The sequence below is a fragment of the Thalassophryne amazonica genome, chromosome 15 (genome assembly GCF_902500255.1).
Source record: "Thalassophryne amazonica chromosome 15, fThaAma1.1, whole genome shotgun sequence".
Taxonomy (NCBI): domain Eukaryota; kingdom Metazoa; phylum Chordata; class Actinopteri; order Batrachoidiformes; family Batrachoididae; genus Thalassophryne; species Thalassophryne amazonica.
This window is the reverse complement of record NC_047117.1, coordinates 29,788,475-29,809,195: the sequence shown is the minus strand read 5'-3', so window position 1 is coordinate 29,809,195 and position 20,721 is coordinate 29,788,475. Positions and strand designations below refer to the sequence as shown.

At 41.2% G+C, this 20,721-nt stretch overlaps 1 protein-coding gene across 1 annotated transcript in view; it reads right to left on the bottom strand.

Annotated features, from left to right (window-relative positions):
- Positions 1-20,721, bottom strand: part of rnf24 (ring finger protein 24) — a 98,478-nt gene that overhangs the window by 41,459 nt on the left and 36,298 nt on the right. The window contains exon 2 of the mRNA XM_034188819.1: positions 7,438-7,587. Coding sequence (XP_034044710.1) covers positions 7,438-7,580 — 143 coding nt within the window. The 5' untranslated portion in view covers positions 7,581-7,587. The remainder of the gene's footprint in view (positions 1-7,437; positions 7,588-20,721) is intronic.

Sequence of the window (20,721 nt, the reverse complement as noted above, 5' to 3'; positions counted from 1 at the left end):
AACGTATGAACGAAATATACTTCGACTTTTGTGTGGTCACACTAATTACATTTTTAATATGCATCCTTCTGTGCATTGAAGGAATGTGAACCACATTCAAAAAAAAAAAAAAAAAACATAAAGAAAGAAAAGGGAACACCCCCCAACTGTAAATAATTTAGGGCAAGCAAAACAAAACAAAAATTAAATGATTTTATTTCAAACAAGTGATGTCAACAAGTGATTGTAATCATGATTTTATACAAAAGCAGTATCCATGAAAGAATCTTTGATTAGCAAAGACCTCCGGTTTCTAAACAAATGTGTGAGAAAATTACAGAAATGTTTCAAATCCATGTTCTTCCAGTAAGATCTAAATTGATTTGCATATTTCTCCATCTATAGTGCATGTTATTAATAAATTATTCAAGGAAGTGTGTAAAGGGCAAGGCGTGATTTCCAATCCTTCAGCCAGCACTGCATCAAGAACAGTCATTCATCAATAGCCGATATAACCACATGCAAGGAATTCTTGGGGAAAACTTAGCCTTTGTCAAGCAGTACAATACAGGGTTACATTCACAAATGCCACTTCACTTTGCTGCACTTCACAAAAAAGAAGCCTGTTAACCTTGTTCAGAATCAGTCTCTGCTCCTTTGGGCTCGGAGGCATCTGAATTGAACTACAACACAGTGGAAACATGTATTGTGGTCAAACAAATCAACATTCCAGAACTTTTTGCAAGAAATGGATGCCATGTGCTTCAGACCAAAGGAAAAAAAAGACCATCCAGACTGTGATCAGAAACATTAGAGAGTGGTACATGCTTTTGGATCTCCCAATTGGCCTTTTTTTTTTTTTTTTTTTTTTTAAATGTGTTGCAGGCAAATGAGGGTAACAAAACAGAAGTCCAAGTAAACGTAATGATGACTGCAGCCCCCCCCCCAATTTTCCATATCACCCCAACTTTTTTTGGATTTTGCATTGTATTTAATGTTGCTGGTATGATGTCAAAATTGGTTCCTACATATTATTTTTCTGTCCATTTTAGCTGTGTGTTCCTTGCAGCACATGTGAAAAACAGGTGCCAGGTCTATTCTTTAGAGGGTCGCCGCAGCTCAGACACTGAGACGCATCTGTGACACTTCTGTCACGCATGCAGTGTGCAAGGTTTAATCTATTAACACTGGCGTCCAAATGAAAACCAACATGCAATGCAGGACTGATGCTCATGCAACACAGTTTTTCCTTTAATTTGTCAACTGTCTGTATGCAGTAAAGACATTAGTCCCATAATTTTAAACCATATCTGTATTACACAGTTCAAAAACTTTACTTCAAAATATGACTGTAATCCAACTTGTCAAAATTTGTCTTGCCATTTAAAGCAATACTAATCAAGCTAAATATTAAATGATATTATCTGACCTGCATTTCACGTCAAAAGACTAAACTCTCAGCAAACATCAACTTAAGATAACCAAAAATATATTCGATAAGGCAATTAAAAAGTAACACATTGTGGAAAAGCTTGCAAAAAAAAAAACAGGAAAGTATCCACAGATACAGCAAAAACGCAAGGTATTCATTAAGCTACTGTACTTTTTAATGAGTGAAAACAAACATAACTCTGAACAAATAGTGACGGGGAACACTGTTGGGCAAAAAGCGCTTATAGGTAATTATGAGAGCAAAAATATGTTTGAGAGAGGGGAGAAAAAACAAGTAAGACAGAAAGAAGAAATTCAGAGGTTTGTAAGATTTACCTCAGTTACAAGTAACCTTAAGCTCTCGCAGCAGAGTGAGAGAGATCTGTAAAACAAGTAGCACAGTCTAGGAGAGAAACTGACATTTTGAAAGAGATCAGCAGGTATAAATGCAGAGACTCCTAAATCTGTGGGGGCAAGGTCAAAGGTGACCCCATGATGGGATCATGAAAGAGTGGTGTGAATTTGTATACGAGGTCTGTTAGAAAAGTATCCGACCTTTTAATTTTTTTCAAAAACCTGATGGATTTGAATCACGTGTGCTTGCATGAGCCAACCTTGAACATTCGTGCGCATGCGTGATTTTTTTTCACACCTGTCGGTTGCGTCATTTGCTTGTAAGCAGCCTTTGTGTGAGGATGGGTGGAGTCTCTTGTCATTTTTTTCTTTGCAAGGAAATGGCAGAACGACTGGAGCAGCGCGACTGCATCAAATTTTGCCAGAAACTGGGCGACAGCCAGGTGGAAACCATTCGGATTATTCAGATGGCTTTCGGTGACGATCCTATGGGCTTCACACAGATTAAGGAGCGGTACAACCGGTTTAAAGACGGCCGCACAACGGTGGAGAGCGCACTGCTCTCTGGGCGGCCATCAACAGGCTGAAATGACCAGATCATTTCCAAAGTGAACTCTGTGGTGATGTGGGACCGTTGTGTGACTATCCGAGAAATGGTGGAAGAGGTGGACATCAGCACTTTTTCGGCACATTCCACTGTGACAGAAGATTTTGCCATGAAAAGAGTTGCAGCGAAATTCATCGGCACGAAGCTGATGGCGCAGCAAAAGCACCTTCGTGTTGAAGCCTCACAGGACATGTTGTGACATGCCCAGCTCTTCCACCATTCGGAAGATTCAGATGGCTTTCGGTGGGTTTTCAGTCGTGTGACTATCCGAGAAACTGTGGACGAGGTGGGCATGTCACAACATGTCCTGTGAGGCTTCATCGCGGAGGCGCTTTTGCTGCACCATCAGCTTCGCGCCGATGAATTTCGCTGCAACTCTTTTCATGGCAAAATCTTCTGTCACAGTGGAATGTGCCGAAAAAGTGCTGATGTCCACCTCTTCCACCATTTCTGGGATAGTCACACGACGGACCCGCATCACCACAGCGTTCACTTTGGAAATGATCTGGTCATTTCTGCATGTTGATGGCCGACCGGAGCGTGGCTCGCTCTCCACCGTTGTGCGGCCATCTTTAAACCGGTTGTACCGCTCCTTAATCTGTGTAATGCCCATAGCATCGTCACAGAAAGTCGTCTGAATAATCTGAATGGTTTCCACCTGGCTGTCACCCAGTTTCTGGCAAAATTTGATACATTTGCGCTGCTCCAGTCGTTCCGCAATTTCCTTGCAAAGAAAAAACGACAAGAGACTCCACCCATCCTCACACAAAGGCTGCTTACAAGCAAATGACGCAACTGACAGGCGTGAAAGAACTCACGCATGCGCACGAATGTTCAAGGTTGGCTCATGCAAGCACATGTGATTCAAATCCATCAGGTTTTTGAAAAAAATTAAAAGGTCGGATACTTTTCTAACAGACCTCGTATGGTCCATAATTGTAACATTTTACTATAGTATCCTTGCATGATTTAAAAGGGATATAAACCAAGTAAAATTAAAATTTCATTAGTTTTCCATTTTAATTAAAGGCTTTATGTTCATTTGATTTATTTTCTTTTATAACACTTCATCACTCAGAAATGCTTCTGGATGCATACTGCCTGTCACTGGATGTCTTTGTTTAACATATGATGACACTGTATCCATCATATGTGCCCTGGGTTCGAATCCCACTCATGCTACTCATGACAAGCCACTTCATCTGCATCGTGTCAGTCAGCCCAGCTGTAAAAGCTAACTTTTTCGTTAGCAGAATAACTTTTCAGTTAACTATGAAAACCATAAGGGGACCAATTACCTTCCACTAAATTTAGTTCCGCTAACATTTTTTTTCCCCCGGCATAGTGAGTAAAGCGTAATAGTCAAAAACATTTGTAAACCCTAAAATCGAACATTAGTTCCTGTCGTGTGTTTTGCAACAGTCAGGCCACTGTGAGAGGCTCAGCCCTCCCACAGAAGAAGGGGGCGGGGCAGCTGCAGCAAAAAGTGTCATTTACGAGGTCTGTCAATAAAGTATAGGTCCTTTTTATTTTTTTCAAAAACTATATGGATTTCATTCATATGTTTTTACGTCACACATGCTTGAACCCTCGTGCGCATGCGTGAGTTTTTCCACGCCTGTCGGTGACGTCATTCGCCTGGGAGCACTCCTTGTAGGAGGAGTCGTCCAGCCCCTCGTCGGAATTCCTTTGTCTGAGAAGTTGCTGAGAGACTGGCGCTTTGTTTGATCAAAATTTTTTCTAAACCTGTGAGGCACATCGAAGTGGACACGGTTCGAAAAATTAAGCTGGTTTTCGGTGAAAATTTTAACGGCTGATGAGAGATTTTGAGGTGATACTGTTGCTTTAAGGACTTCCCATGGTGCGAGATGTCGTGCAGCACTCCCAGGCGCCGTCGTCAGGCTGTTTCAACCTGAAAACCTCCACATTTCAGGCTCTATTGATCCAGGACGTCGTGAGAGAACAGAGAAGTTTCAGAAGAAGTCGGTTTCAGCATTTTATCCGGGTATTCCACTGTTAAAGGAGATTTTTTTTAATGAAAGACGTGCGGACGGGTCCGCGCGTCGGGACGCAGCCGGCGCGGTGCAGCGGCACAGGAAAAACACCTCCGTGTTGATAACCATTTGTAAAATCCAGGCGGCTTTTGATGGCTTTCAGTGGAGTGAGTATATGAGAAATTGTTTAACAGCTGGACATGTTCCAACTTGTCCTTAAGGCTTCCAACGGAGGTGTTTTCCTGTGGCGGAGTGTCGCAGCGGCTGCGAGCCGACGCTGCAATCCGTCCGCATGTCTTTCATTAAAAAAAAAATCTCCTTTAACAGTGGAATATCCGGATAAAATGCTGAAACCGACTTCTTCTGAAACTTCTCTGTTCTCTCACGACGTCCTGGATCAATAGAGCCTGAAATGTGGAGGTTTTCAGCTTGAAACAGGCTGACGACGGCACCTGGGAGTGCTGCACGACGTCTCGCTCCGTGGGAAGTCATTAAAGCGACAGTATCACCTCAAAATCTCTCATCAGCCGTTAAAATTTTCACCGAAAACCAGCTTAATTTTTCGAACCGTGTCCACTTCGATGTGTCTCACAGGTTTAGAAAAAATTTGATCAAACAAAGCGCCAGTCTCTCAGCAACTTCTCAGACAAAGGAATTCCGACGAGGGGCTGGACGACTCCTCCCACAAGGAGTGCTCACAGGCGAATGACGTCACCGACAGGCGTGGAAAAACTCATGCATGCGCACGGGGGTTCAAGCATGTCTGACGTAAAAACATATGAATGAAATCCATATAGTTTTTGAAAAAATAAAAAGGACCTATACTTTATTGACAGACCTCGTACTTTTAACATACAACAACACAGACAGTGGCACAAGAGATCAAACACAAAGCACTTATCACTAGGGACGGGTATTGACAAGATTTTATCAATATCGATGCCATTATCAATTCTGCTTATCAATCCGATTCCTCATCTATTCCCTTATCAATACCTCTTGTGAATTTTCTGTGTACTAAAAGTAGGCTTTACAGGTTTTCTATGTCAACAACATTTTATTGAGTCTTAAAGTAAGTAAATATGAAATTGGCCACTGGATCCTTGATCTCTGGACATAAACAGCCATAAACAAAATCTGTAGTTTTTGTCAAAAGCATTTCCTTTCAGACATTTTGGCATGAATGTCACTCTATAACTCTGCACTGAGTTCAGCCGGCTGCTGCACGTCAGCGCAGGATGCCTCATTTTTGGGAGGAAAAAACATTTTGATCGACTGCAGTTTATTGTTTGTATTACAAACTTTGGAAAGAGGTGTCATTTGATTCTTCCAACAAGACAGGAGTCCCAGTTAGTACTTTAATCCGCGCAAAAGTGACTCACGATTCACATATTTGAATGGCTTTGAGAGGGGTTAAGAAGCAGATTTTCTGCTTCTGAAAAGCAGCGAAGCAAAGAACCATTGCTTCAAGCTTCAAAGTAGAGCCGCGTGAAGAAGCGGTTGATTACAGACCTACTGCGGGGTCTGCAATCAACGTAGAGAAATGATCATTTTCCCAACAAACACCCTCAAAAACAACGGCCGCTCTGAAGGACCAATAAGGGACTCGTTAAGCAAATATGCTATCGATATCGGTGTATTGAATCATTTCTTAATGATTCTCGAAAAGAACTGGTTCCCGACACCCAACCCTACTTTTCACTCATTGTCACAACATAACTCTTCACCAAACTAACAAAACTCCTTGAACTATAAAGACACAACAGATCTAAAACACTGACAACACTGCTAAACTAACATGTACTACAATAATAATAATAAAAAAACAAACCCCGAACTCCTATAATGCATTGCAGCAGCAATCGGCCGTGTGTCTGCTTTGTATGCACCCAGCGTGTACATGCAAATCTTTACTTTTTAAAGTGAAAAGACAATCATTTATGGAGTTACATTTGTCTCATTAATACCTGCAATGCACAGAGGGTGATCTACAAATAGTCCTTGGTTTGCATGTGTTTTGCGATCCACAAACACAAATTTCTGATTTGTTATCTGTAAAAACAATACACAATTAAGTGTGTATTTGTAAATGTCATTTTTTTCATTTGTTAAAAAAAGGTATATGCAAAACTGAAAATTCTGTTTGTGAAGTGTGATTCAGAACAACAAATAGCGACCAACGATCACACACTGGACGCTATTCACACTCCCATCCAGTAGATGGCAGTGTTCTATGTATTTTGACGGGGTGATGAGAGGAGACTCATTTCCCATAATGCCTTTAGGAATTTAGGTACCACTCCGCAGCAGATTTAAAAAACACAAAACAGTGACTCGACCAAATGTAATATTTTATATTAGTATATTTTTAATGCACATAATGCCTGGCACTTATTTAAGGTAGGCGTTTATTTTTTCAGGCAAAGTTTTGATCCGGCCATTAAATGAGGCAGGCCCCTATTCAACGTCAGGCGTTTAATCAAGGAAATATGTAAGCCTCATTAGTGCTCGAGATAGGTCATTCAACGCCTCCTGACTACAACTACAGTAATCCGTTACATAAATGATAACGGATTTTCTCCGTTTTACAAATGTAGTGGATTTTGCCTGGTTTACACATATAACGTATTTCGAATAATGGGCAAAATTCGCTGGTCCACCTGAATCCATTATATGTGAGCCTTACTGTATAGCTGTTTTTAAATGCATAGCCTGTGATGGCCTTAACAATCAAATTAAATATGGAAAAGATTAAAATCATTTTAGTCCTGAGTCCTTGGGTTATCTTGAGAAAAAAAATGCCAATTACAAACCAACCTCTTCAAACACAGAATGACTTGCACACTTGTTAATTTTAATGTAAACTCACTTTGTAGGACAAGGACATAAAAATGCACTGAAATGGTGATTACATTTTCCTGGATGGGTGGTTAAAATTGAGGACCAGCAAGTTGAAACTATGTTATTACCCCCCAGCTAACTTGGCAAACTGGCCCCACAAAATGAGCAGAATATGTGGATGATGTGGCACAATCTTACACACGAGAGGCAGAGCTAAGTGCTGTGTCTTACCTAATTAAGTAGCAGCAGAATAGGAGGCTGAGGATGAAGACAAAGATAGCTGTTCCAAACACCACAATGTAGATATTAAGAGGAAGGTTCTGGAACCCTATATTTGGCATCCTGAAGCTGTAATGCTGGAAATCGGAGCTCATGGATATTCTGGATTGAGACAGAAAAATGACAAGCAAGAGAGTTGCCATAAGTTTGAAACAGTCCACTGACAAACAAAAGCAAAAGCAAACAAATATCACTAAGTGGCGCATTTTAGCTTTGCTTTTCACACAGAGTGAGAATTTCAAGATTAGGTTTCATTTTCTGTACAAGTTTATGCGTCATGCTTCTATAAACATCTTCACTTGGAGATGCCAAAGGATATTTACAGTGCAGATACATAGCAAAATTTACAAAACTGTTTGGTTCGTGAGAAGATCGCTTGTGGCTTGTATACTCACCATATTTTCTGGAGTACATTACACCTGATAAAAAAAAAAAACCCCTATAGAAGTAGCATCAACATACGTAGGTCACACTGGACTGAAGGTGCACCTTGTTTCAGTATTATTAGCTCTTTAATTTGGGATTATTGTGCACTGTTGTGGTGTAGTTTTTATTAATGGCATTTATTCTATATATTATTGTAATTATTATTAATAATAATAAAATGATTTTTTTTTATGTACAAAAGTCGCACAGGAGTACAAGTCGCAGAACCTCCAAAATGTTTCTTTTTTTTTTTAAAGGACATACTCTGAATACGGAAAATTATATTAACTGTTTTTTTTTTCATCAACTGGAACCTATTCAGGGGGTCAGAGTATTAAATTTGAAACTTTGCAAAATAAGGAACACCCTAGCACCCACTGGCCAGCGCATACCACAACAACCAACTTAACGGCATGTTGCTGCTGAGTATATGAATACGTTTTCACGATGGTGATGCTCTCACCTGCTGCAAAGCAAGCATGCTCCAAAGAGCTGACCAAGCCGTATTACGGCATGTAAAGTCCACCAGTATGAGATGCAAAAGTAGCGCATGGAGCATTAGTTAGCTCCATGACATTGCCTGTTGCGGTATGTGAACAAAGATAATGTTTCAAAATGAGAGAAAAAGAGCAGTTGCAGTGGGGAAACCTCACAGAAAACAGTGCAAGACATTTCAACTTAAAACTTGTGAATCAGTCAGACAAACTGTTATTTTGTTTGTGATTGTTTCACAGTGGTTAAACTGCAAAAACAATTAAACATATACAGGGCAGCTAAAACTTCTTCTGTCTTTCTGTGGCTACACAAGTACATGTGTAGGTCTGCCCAATGTGCCCAAAATTAGCTTTGTAGCAGAAAATAGTGTTATTATACTGGTGCATAATACATTTTGTCTATGCGATGACTTCTGATGCAGTTTGGTAGATCTTGATACACATTCGACTTTAAAAGTAGATCTTGGTTCAAAAAAGGTTGGGCACCCCTGACTCTCATGGCTAATCGATTTCATGGTCATTTTGATTTTATGCAACTGCATAATTGTGCAATGGAATTTGCATTGGTAATTGTAAAACAAACAAACAAAAAAAAAGTAAATGCAGAGATGCAGACATTTGTACTTGTCTACAAAACAATGTTCCATGCACAGATCTGTGCAAATGTGCCAGAAATGATTGGATGCAATACTTTAGATAATGATGACAGTGAAGAAGATTCTGACGGGGACAGCAGCGATGATGAAATGGAATCACCATTTTTTTCTTATTAAATAATAAAATCCATAAATACTGATAAAAGTATTTTTTTAAATGTCAACTGCATGCTTTCTGTGTTGTTATTTTGATTTGGGCCAATGTTTCTTCCTAATGCTCAAAATTCACATTTGTGAAAAAAAAAAAAGCATGTTGATTGGCGTACCATAGGATTTCATCTGCCAAAAAGTTTTGCACCCACCACAGACGTAGGTCATGGTCTCAAAAATCCAAAGGGATATTAATTACACGGCCCGTGGTCTATGATGGTATATAATTGCATAATGAAAAGATGCTTGTTGTGATACTGTGGCCATGTGGTGTGTCTCTCTGAACATGATCCAGCACACAGCTGCTTCAGTTTTGAGGACCCCAGCAACTGGAAACGGCCAAGCGGATGACCACAGTTCAACTGGATGCAGCAGAGATGACAGTTACTTTTAAAAAGTGGAACTGAACTGACAGTCTGTACTGGGGGTGGTTATCCAGGACGTGAAGTAATTCCGTGCTGGGGTGGATGCGACAACATGCAGTATAAGGCACATGCTCCTTGACCTTACCCGAATTGAACTCTGGAAAAAGAGGGACTGTGTAATTCCTCATTGGTTAATACAATATTTTTCTTAAAACATTTGAATTAAAGTTGAAAGTCTACACTGCAAGTACTTTTATTTTTTTACTAGACATGTGATAGTACACAGAAGTCACAGTTTGGTTCATATTTGTGTTTCGACATCACGGTTCAGCACAAGTTTGGTACAGTGGGATTAAAAAAAAGCAACAACAACAAAAAGACAAAAGCAAATGTGTAAGACAAGGTTTCTTTCGTTAACAGTGTTGTGGTTTCATTCACATAAGCGATAAATCGTGCACATCAGCACAGTCGTCGTGCGATTCATGACTGCTGCTATAGGTCATGAAACTCGTTCATGCCCATGTTATATTCAGGGCTGTGAAATGAAAATTGTGAAATCCGAGGAAAATTCGCAGGGAGTGTGGGGGGTGCAGCCCCCCATAAGCCAGGGTCTAGGGACTTGTGGGGCCCCAGAATCCAAATTAAATTTTCATGTACTGAACATTTTCAACATCTCCTGGAAGAACAAATCTCAAAATTAGTGCATATTTAAATGATCCTAGATTCAACCTTTCATTTGAACCGTCAATGATCATGTTGAAATAACACAATATGACGTGGAAGTAGGACCTGGAATGATTTTCCTTTTAATTGTAAACCAAATGATGCATTAACTCAGAACAATTAAATTACATGAAATTCATGAAGACTGAAAAGACTGTTAAAGCATTTCATAAACCACAGCTAAAGTTTGTAGAATATTTTAAAAATCAGGGTAAAATATCAATAACATACCTTATAGTAAAAAGCCACACATTCTTGTGTAAATTCCTGTAAATCCACTCAAAGCCACAATGTCTTTTTCCCATGAAAAAACTCTACATTAATAAAAACTAATGTACATTGTTGTGTAAATTCATGTAGCCTAAATTCATTCAAAGCCACAATGTCTTTTTTTCAATGAAAGAAAGTCTAGATTAATGAAAGAAAAAAAGGCACATAATCTTTTCTGAAATCCTGTTTGAACAGCACAGTGTTTATTTTCAGGAGAGAGAAAAAAAATTCTTACCAGTTCGCTTTTCCCGTTTATCTTTCAGGTGTGTTCATGAAGCCAGCAACAACTCTACGGATTCTTGTCCTTATCACACTTTTTCAAACCCGCTTTCTCGCCATCTTCGCTCTGTCTGATGTCGCTCCATGACACAGACATGCTGCAAAATTCTTCTTTTAAAAACTTGAAGGTTCTAAAAGTGTGCAATGTCCACATGCTACGTTTAGCTAAGCTTTGTACAGGAGCCACAGGGTCACTGCAGCAACCAACCAGTCCTGCTTTACGACAACTGTCGTAACAGCTACGCTTTGTGTGGCATTTATTCTCCTCGAAACGCCGCGGATCCGAGGAAACTGCCTGTAACACACAGATCAGTGTCCGCGGACTTATAAAACTTGCATGAAGTCGTAAAAAAAAAAAAGAAGGCTTTGCGATAAGCATTTTAAAAACTCAGTAACAATCACGATTAAAGAGTACAACACTAACACCCCCCACTCCCCACGATGAAATCCGCAAAATCCCGCAGATCCGCAGAGTTTTCACAGCCCTGGTTATATTTACGGCATCTATGAGAAAGCCACAAATGTTTATTCGATTTCATGAGTGTGACCATGATGGCTTGGAGAGGAAGTGACGTGGTCTTTGTAATCTCAACAGGACAGTTGTGGTGTGGACATGGGACTTTGAAGTAGTTAGCATTGCTCACAGTTCACGGTGTCTATGTTTACTGGCTTACGGACTGCGGTTGCACAAATGAAAAACCCAAAATACGCAAAGGCGACAACAGCAATCAGATGTTTAATGAACTTTGAAATATGTAAGGTTGTGAAGCAGTGTGAAGCAAAGAAGCAACATTGGACAGCAGGACGATATTCTCCATGGCTGATAGGTTCCGTTTAAGAAGTAAAACCAGTAGCATGCGGTTGTGTTGCAAGGTATATATTTAATATTTGTTACTTTGTTACTTTAAACGGTTGTACCAGGCACACACCCAAACAGAAGAAGGAGAAGACAGTTGAGTGAGGCACCAGAATCCCCAAGTCTGCTTATAATATGCAATGTCTGTTTTTTAAAGACACTTGAAAAAAAATTTGCAGTTTTAAACTTTACAATTGCACAGGTCTCCCTTGCAAAATAGATCTTGATTTCAGTGGGAGTAACCTGGTTAAATAAAATTAAAAACAGATTAAATGGTGGTGTGGTTGTTTTGAAGTATTATTTTCTAATTTTTGTTCCTAAAATAGAACTTTTAATTGTATGTATGTAATTCACAATTCCATCAAGACTGAGTTATGACCCTGACAATCCACTTCATCTGTACTGTCTCAGTCAACCCTGGTGTCCCTCATCTGTTTCAAGCGACCGAAGCAAAAACACCAATAGGATTTACATAACTTTTTTTTTTATTACCCTGCACGCTGGTGAAGCAGGATATTGTTTTCACTGGCATGTGTGTGCGTGCATTTGTGGACAAGATAACGCAAAAGTGCTCTGAGAGCACAATATACCCCACTGCTTTGGTATGAGTGCTTGCTACAGTCTGATAACATTTCATTGCATCTGATAACATTTGTTTTGTCAACACACATCGGCTATTAGCACTTCTAACAAAAACTGTGAAATGAGGTCATTTTAGTGGACGGTGGCTCGAAGGTCTGCAGAGTTAACTCATATCATTAAAAAGTTATTTATAATTTAGTAAAGCTTGGTCTCAGCCATCGTATACGACGGCGTCGGCCCCAGATGGTTAAACCCTTAGATCTTCAGCTAATGTATTTACAAAGAGAAACTGCATGAACTACACGTTTTTTTTTTCTAATAACAAATTCATTCAATGAGGAGAAACAAATGCTAAATTGTTGTTTCGTAACTTAATTTTTGTTCAGCCTTTGTGACCCATCTTCATGAAGTTAGATGCAAAAATGTTGAAATTGGCCCTATCCTACAATGATAAAGAATAGTTAAAAAAATTACTGGATCCGGATCGTGTTCCGGATCATTACCAAAATTTAATGACTTCTACGTTAGGCCAACATACACCCCTGGTAAAAATTTCATTGACATCTGTTGAGGATATTTTGAGTAATCCTGCTAAAAACCAACCAACCAACAAACAAACGGACGCGACCGAAAACATAACCTCCTTAGCGGAGGTAAAAAACAATGTAAACATTTAACCCTCTGGGGTCCGAGGGCATTTTTTTGGACAGTTCACTCGGGGACTATTCAAACAAGCCAACTAGTAACATATCACTCCTGAAAATGATCTTTGGCTTTTCACGTGAGGTGAATCTGCCCTACTATTGCATTTTGGAAAACCATGTGACGGTGAACCAATTCCGATTGGACACTCACATTGCGCACATCATCACACAGCTTCTATGAGGAGTACAAAGATGGCCGATGGCTGGCTCGAAAGTCCGCGGAGTTAACTTTTCAGCAAAAAAAAAGGTAAGTTTCTATCTCATGTCATTAAAAAGTTATTTATAATTTAGTGAAGCTTGATCTTAGCCGTTGTATACGACGGCGTTGGCCCCAGAGGGTTAACTGCACAAAAAGTGATCTGCCTTAATCTAATACAAGTCAGTCTGCAGTATGACTTGTGAAAATAATTAAATGAAAGCTGTGACTACAATCACAAATCTAACAACTATCTTATAATGCCAACAGTGATAAAAGCACTGACCCTCAGCAAGAACATAGTGTCTGTCCAATCTGCTATCACAGATAAAGTTTTGTTTTCATTGTGATAGATTTTCTGTAAAATCAGCTGACTGCAGATAGATGGCAAAAACAAGATTCTCCTTCTTTGAAGGTGATCAAGTTTCGCTCTGTCTGATAGGTTCCTTGAAAAGGCACCAGAGTGATGTCACGGTGCCTTTTCAAAAAGAAAAGTCAGATTTTAAATAGGGATGTCCCTATCAGGGTTTTTTTTGTTGTTGTTGCTGCTCCAATCTAAGCCCTTTAATGTTGAGTATCTGCTGATACAGAGTCCACATCCGATACTTGTACTTTCCTATATATTACACTTGTACAGAGCACATTGCAAGCACATTTAAATCTAGGGTTGCGATGACATGTCAATGTAAGTGCGTCAAAGTGCGTTGATTTACATAATGTACCATTGAATAGTTAGAGAATAGACTCTGGTGTGCAAGCAGCTCAAGCAGAGGAAAAAAAGTTATATATTTGCTCACGTCCTTCTAAAGTGTGGGAGCATTTTAAGCAAAGACCAAACAACATGGTGCTCTGCAAACTCTGCAGGTGAGAAATGGCTTGTCACAGCATTACTACCACCATGCTTGACCACTCTATAACGGAAGCATCCCAGTGCAATTCCTCAAGACTGTAGCGGGAGCAAAACATCACCATTTTGTTTAGATTTTATAAAAAAAAAAATAATAAAAAGGCAAAGTTAGCACAAAGGGGTTGAACCGCTAAGGTTGTTGAAACAGCGGCTAACTGCTGTTAATGCTGAGATATTTGAGTTGGTAGAAACAAACATCGCAAAGCAGCAAGAAGAAACGAGTAGATTTAAAGAAGAGAAGAAACTAATCAACGTGCTGGATTCTGTTTTCAACCCTAAAGTTCACTGATCCAGAGCAGGTAATGAAGAGGCTCCTGACTGTTAGCTCCTGTTTGTTTGGCGCCGTTCTGAGTGTGCTAAAAGACTTGCTAAAGCATGTACCGGTCCCTGATGAGGCTGTTCTGACTATAGCTCCAGGAAAATCTGATCTGTGTGGACATCCTTGGTTGAAGAAATCAGTTTTTGTGTGCGACGCCCGGGGTGGTGTTAGCTTCAGAGTTAGCACTCTGCTAGCAGCTATTGCCCAAAAATGGCCTCGGGCAATGAACCTTCAGCCACAGATGACTCCAGTCCCTCTGCTGGTGAGGATTTGACAATAATCGTGAATGACCTGCTGTGTTTCCTGACAAACAAGATAGACTTTGTAGCCCACGACCATCTAGTGAAGACAGTCACAGACTTCTACAGAGGTGAGGAGATTGAAGCCGCAAAAACTGTTCTCTACAACTCAAGGGCTATTCAGGACTCATCCACCGGCAGGCAAAAGAAGAGACAGGGCGACAAGAAAGATATGAACAATGTTGCTGATATCCTGACCATCATGCATAAGTGCAAGAATTTGCCTCACTTCTGCACTTGTGACCTGTCCCACGTGCCCCTCGTCGATGGTAAATTCACTGAATTGTCCTCCATGCTGCAGTTCTCCATGATGAGGAAGGAGTTTGGTGCTATGAGGCAGCAAATCCAAGAGGTGACTGCTAGGTCCATTCCCCAAGAGTTGATGTGTGTCGATGACACCACTGCATGGCCCTCAATACCACAGGCAGGCAAGCAGATGCCGTTCCAGCAGCCGAGCCATGGCCGCCTCCCACAGAACACCAGCGCAGGTGAGCCGCCCTGGATGTCCCAGCCACCTGTTGTCCCCCCTGGCTCCTCGCCGCCAGGCGCCACCTGCTCCTGCTACCTCGAGCGCCCACTGCTCGGCCACCGTGATCGGCACCGATGGCTTCCAGGTCATCGCAAAGAAGCCCGTGATAGGCGCATAAACTTCGTTGTCTCTGAAGGTCTCCAGCACTATGCAAGCGTCTGTGTGCTTGTCCCGAGTGGCCCCCAACACTTCTTGTGACGACATAGTTAAGTATGCTAAGACCACTTTGGATCTTGATGTTACCTGTGAAAAGCTTAAGACTAAATTTTACAACTACGCCTCATTCAAAGCTGATGCAGTGTGCGATGAACCATCACTACTGTATAAAGCTGAGTGCTTGCCCAAGGGTGTAGGGGTGTGAAAATTTTATGTTAAATGATCTTAGATTTCATGATAGATTTACATATTTTATCTTATAACTTATGGTCTTAAAAGTAAGATTCCCCTGTTGGGATCTTTCATACACAACTGTGATATTTTATGACTACAGGACTTAATGTTACTCAAGCAAGAGTGTGATATCTTGAACAATATTCATGAAGACCTTTATAGTATGGGTGTTTCACCTGTCTTGTATTTGTAATGTCTGCATGATCTCGTTGTTTTTGCTCCTTATGTGAAGGCCGTTCAAAAGCTCCCGGATATTTGTTCTGAGTATGGTGTTGCTAATGATATTTTGTACAATAGCTCCAAGTCTCAACTTATATTGTTTAACACCTGCAGATACGGAAGTTATGATGATGTTGTTTTGAATGGAGTTTTTGAAGTTTGTTGATAAGTACAAATACCTTGGTCATATCATTGACAATAAATTGCGTGATGACTTAGAAAAGTAAAGTTGGCCTGCTCGAAGTAATATGCGAGGGAGAAAATTTTATTTCTGTTCAACTTTTTCAAGAACAGATTGTTCAGTTCTTTGTGTGGTAATATTTACTTATGTGTATTGTGGAGAAATTTTAAACTCTCTAGCAGTAATTCGATTAAAGTTGTCTATAATGATGCTTTCAGAATCATTCATAACCTGAGCCGTAGATGTAGTGCTAGTACTATGTTGTATACAAGAACTGCTGTTTGCCAACAAATGGTATTGTCGTTTCACTGCTTAGATACGATTTTTCCACTTACCACAATTTCCGGACTATTGAGCGCACCTGAATATAAGCCACACCCACCAATTTTAAAAAGAAGAAGAAGAAGAAAAAAAAAAACTGTACATATATAGGCCATACTTGTCTATAATCCGCAGGTGTCCACATTGTAACATGACATATTTACACAGAAAGATGGTTTGAACTTTTAATTAAATACATACCGGTAACATACATAAATACATACTGTAAATCTTTTCCCCCAAAGGTGAAACACGCAATTATTGACAAGCATGGCATTGAGTGCACACTGTACAGCCCAGCACATGCACTCATTCAACCACAAAAAGACAGAAAGAAGAAGCGTTTGCTGTTATGTGTCCATGTTTGTTTCACAAATTAACTCCTGCGAATCAAAATAGTATTGTTTGTCTGATTAACAGTTTTGCTGAAGGTGCTACACTCTGTGTCTCAGAACTTTTTCACTTGCTCTGAAACAATGATGCAAGTTAGCAAGAACACAACAAGAGGAGAAAATCTAAGATGGCAAGCACCAAAAACAAACTGCTAATGAGCATAGAGTCCATAAAAGTTAATAATGAAGCCATATAAACCAGTCTTGCTTGTGAAAAGGTATACAATAATATTAAATAATGTTGAGGGCCCCTTCACACATAACACGATTGAAGCCGACTGGTGCATGAAGGAGGAATTGCATGCTATTGGTGAAAAATCGGAGCTGCCTTAAACGCCTTGTACACCTGTCGCTACAACCATTCACGCACACAAAGACAGAGAAAGCAGGTGGCCACATTCAACCTGTCTGTGAAAATTGTCAAAGTGCAACACAAGTGTGGCGCCACCTAGCAACACACATGGGTGCAACTGTGCTGAACCCCCCCCCCCCCCACACACACACACAAATGACATGTGGAGAGTGTCGCCCCCACCCCAACACAAATGGCTTGTGGAGTGTGTTGTCATACATTAAATCAAAACCATAGAACAAAGCAACAGAGAGTGAGCCTTTCTTTTCTGTGACCTGCTGAGGTCCACCGACAGAGGTGGGCGTGTCCCCCTGAGATGTGCAGCTGGGTCAGATATATGTGCTCGCAAGTCACAGCTGGGGAACACCTGTACTGGCTTATAGGATATTAAGATGAATAACTGCAGTGTGAAGCGCGGACGGTGACATGCTGTCCTCGGGTGGAAATCAATTAAAACACATATTGCTTCAGCTGACTGCTGCATTAGCACACCGCAACACTGGTGAATATCGTGCCATGCAAGAAATCACCCCACAGGACTGCCCTGCGAGGCAAGTTTCACTCTGGAATTTCCCCACATTGTAATAATAAAAAAAACAGATCACATTTGCAGCGGATCACTGCGCACTGGACACACCATGCTGGCTGCATGTGTTTACGACACGAGAGCCCGGCTCTTCACGACACGGGAGCCGGCCGGCTCGAGCACATCAGGTAATTCATGTAAAACATGAAAGTGAGAACAGTAATCCACGTCATTTCATTACTTTCTGGTGTATGTCTAGGCGGAGGCTAAATCTGCTCTTTATAGCAGGAATTAAGTATTGTAAATTGTAGTGTTTTATTCATTTTTCTCACCGCTTATGTGTGCGTGACTTTCCACGCGCTTGCACTATGTTCGTGTGCATGAACACGAGCATGCACGAAACCGTTGTCGCGATATTGTGCACGCCTGTCTGACCGTGCGTCCTTCCTGACAGCTGGTGGAATATTTTGTGGTTCTCCATTTTGTTTTGGGTTCGTGGATTTTCTCACGATTTCTGCATCTTTCGTGCTACGTGTGAAGGGGCTCTAAAGTAGTTACAATTTATAGGTGGCTTCACCATGTGGTAGGTGGCGGCTGGAATCTTAGCAACTTGTCGTTTATTTGAGTTTATTTATTTCAATAGTTCTGGAATCATGGTAACTTGGCACCTTCTTACACATCTGTCAGAGAAGGGCTGTTTGACAATCAGGGTGCACAAGCAGATTTTAAAGATAACGTTTGGTTTAATGACAAGGTGGAAATGACCAAAAAAGTTTAGTTTGCCAAACAAGGATAATTACTACTGGTCTATCAGCAGCAGTGGTCATGTGGCTTGTTATCCCATTTGTTTACCGACAGAACTCTAATTATACCCGTTTTTACAAAACTATTTGTGTCATTTCCATGATGTCTAATTTTGATGAGGTGCCAGAACAAAAATTATTTCTTTAGTAGGTAACTACTAAATGGACTAATTTCCATATGAAAGCCTGCTGTATAACAGTCTTAAGCCGAGGTCCCACCGAATAATGAAGGATGAAGAAGGAGCCACACACCCTGTTTTTTTTTTTGTTTCGTGAGCTATCGTGGCAGTATAGTGGCTCAGAGTGGCTCTTAGAGGCATTATTAACAATGTCGGACTCTGTAGTTTTCTCTGGGCCCCTCCCCAATCGGACCGGGAGTGACATGTTTAGCCGCATGTTCTCCTTGAATTGCTGGCTGTCTGAGTGCTGTCCAAAAAATGAGGTGGGCTTCATAGATAATTGGCAAAGCTTCTGGGGAAAACCTGGTCTTGTTAGGAGAGACGGCATCCATCCCACTTTGGATGGAGTAGCTCTCATTTCTAGAAATCTGGCCAATTTTATTAAACGCTCCAAACCGTGACTATCCAGGGTTGGGACCAGGAAGCAGAGTTGTAGTCTTACACACCTCTCTGCAGCTTCTCTCCCCCTGCCATCCCCCCAATACCCTATCCCCGTAGAGACGGTGCCTGCTCCCAGACCACCAACAACCAGTAAAAATCTAGTTAAGCATAAAAATTCAAAAAGAAAAAATAATATAGCACCTTCAACTGCACCACAGACTAAAACAGTTAAATGTGGTCTATTAAACATTAGGTCTCTCTCTTCTAAGTCCCTGTTAGTAAATGATATAATAATTGATCAACATATTGATTTATTCTGCCTTACAGAAACCTGGTTACAGCAGGATGAATATGTTAGTTTAAATGAGTCAACACCTCCGAGTCACACTAACTGTCAGAATGCTCGTAGCACGGGCCGAGGGGGAGGATTAGCAGCAATCGTCCACTCCAGCTTATTAATTAATCAAAAACCCAGACAGAGCTTTAATTCATTTGAAAGCTTGACTCTTAGTCTTGTCCATCCAAATTGGAAGTCCCAAAAACCAGTTTTATTTGTTGTTATCTATCGTCCACCTGGTCGTTACTGTGAGTTTCTCTGTGCCCCAACCCTGGATAGTCACGGTTTGGAGGATTTAAGAAAATTGGCCAGATTTCTAGAAATGAGAGCTGCTCCATCCAAAGTGGGATGGATGCCGTCTCTCCTAACAAGACCAGGTTTTCCCCAGAAGCTTTGCCAATTATCTATGAAGCCCACCTCATTTTTTGGACACCACTCAGACAGTCAGCAATTCAAGGAGATCATGCGGCTAAACATGTCACTCCCGGTCCGATTGGGGAGGGGCCCAGAGAAAACTACACACTCCGACATTGTTTTTGCAAAGTTATACACCGATTCAATTCAAAACAATTCTAGATGAATTGTTTTGGTTTAGATTGAGTCAGATTTATTTTCAGTCAGTTTTAGAGGTAGGGTAGAGGTAGAGGTAGGTTTTCCTGGAGCTGCACTCACTTTGGTTTTGATTAGGTTGGCTTTGTGTTTTTGTTGTTGTTGTTTTACAACACAGATATTGTTTATTCAATCTGGGTTATAGCAATGGGTAGATGGGACTCATTAGCCCTGTTAAGGCGGTCCACCTAGGGGAAGGAAAACCCTGATGTTAAACCCCCAGCCTGGGTTACTACCGCCGTGCCACCGAAGAAGGTTCTTTAGCCAGAGGCTAGGAGAAGGTCACTCTGATGTAAAACCTACAGCCTGGTGGTCGCCACAGCCGTCTCAGCTTGTCTGTGCCACTGTGGAGTGCCACCTTGCCTAAAGAGTGGAATTGGTGTGCGCGAGCTGATCCCCACTTTAAGCAACAAGCGCAGGCGGGAAGGAAAGCCCTGCAGCGATGGGAAGAGGCGAAAACTGCAGGTGCATGATGGCACTGGGAGCTGCAGTCTCGATCCTGCATGCAGGCGGCTCAGGAGCTATGGTCGTTTGATTGCTGACCCGAGACAACAGCATCATCCGGCAGGGCCCTGGGTGACCAAGCAGCCCTGTTTAGGGATAGCCCTGCTTGCTCCACATGCAGACAGACCTAGAAAAGGTGGTCTAAACATGGCTTGTCTCACTAGACCCGGTTGGCTCACCGCTGCCAACGGGCATCACTACACGCGGTGCGAAAAGAAAAACAAAGAACCTGAAAATTGCGTGCTGGAACGTACGCACAATGATGGACTCAGACAATAGCGATCGTC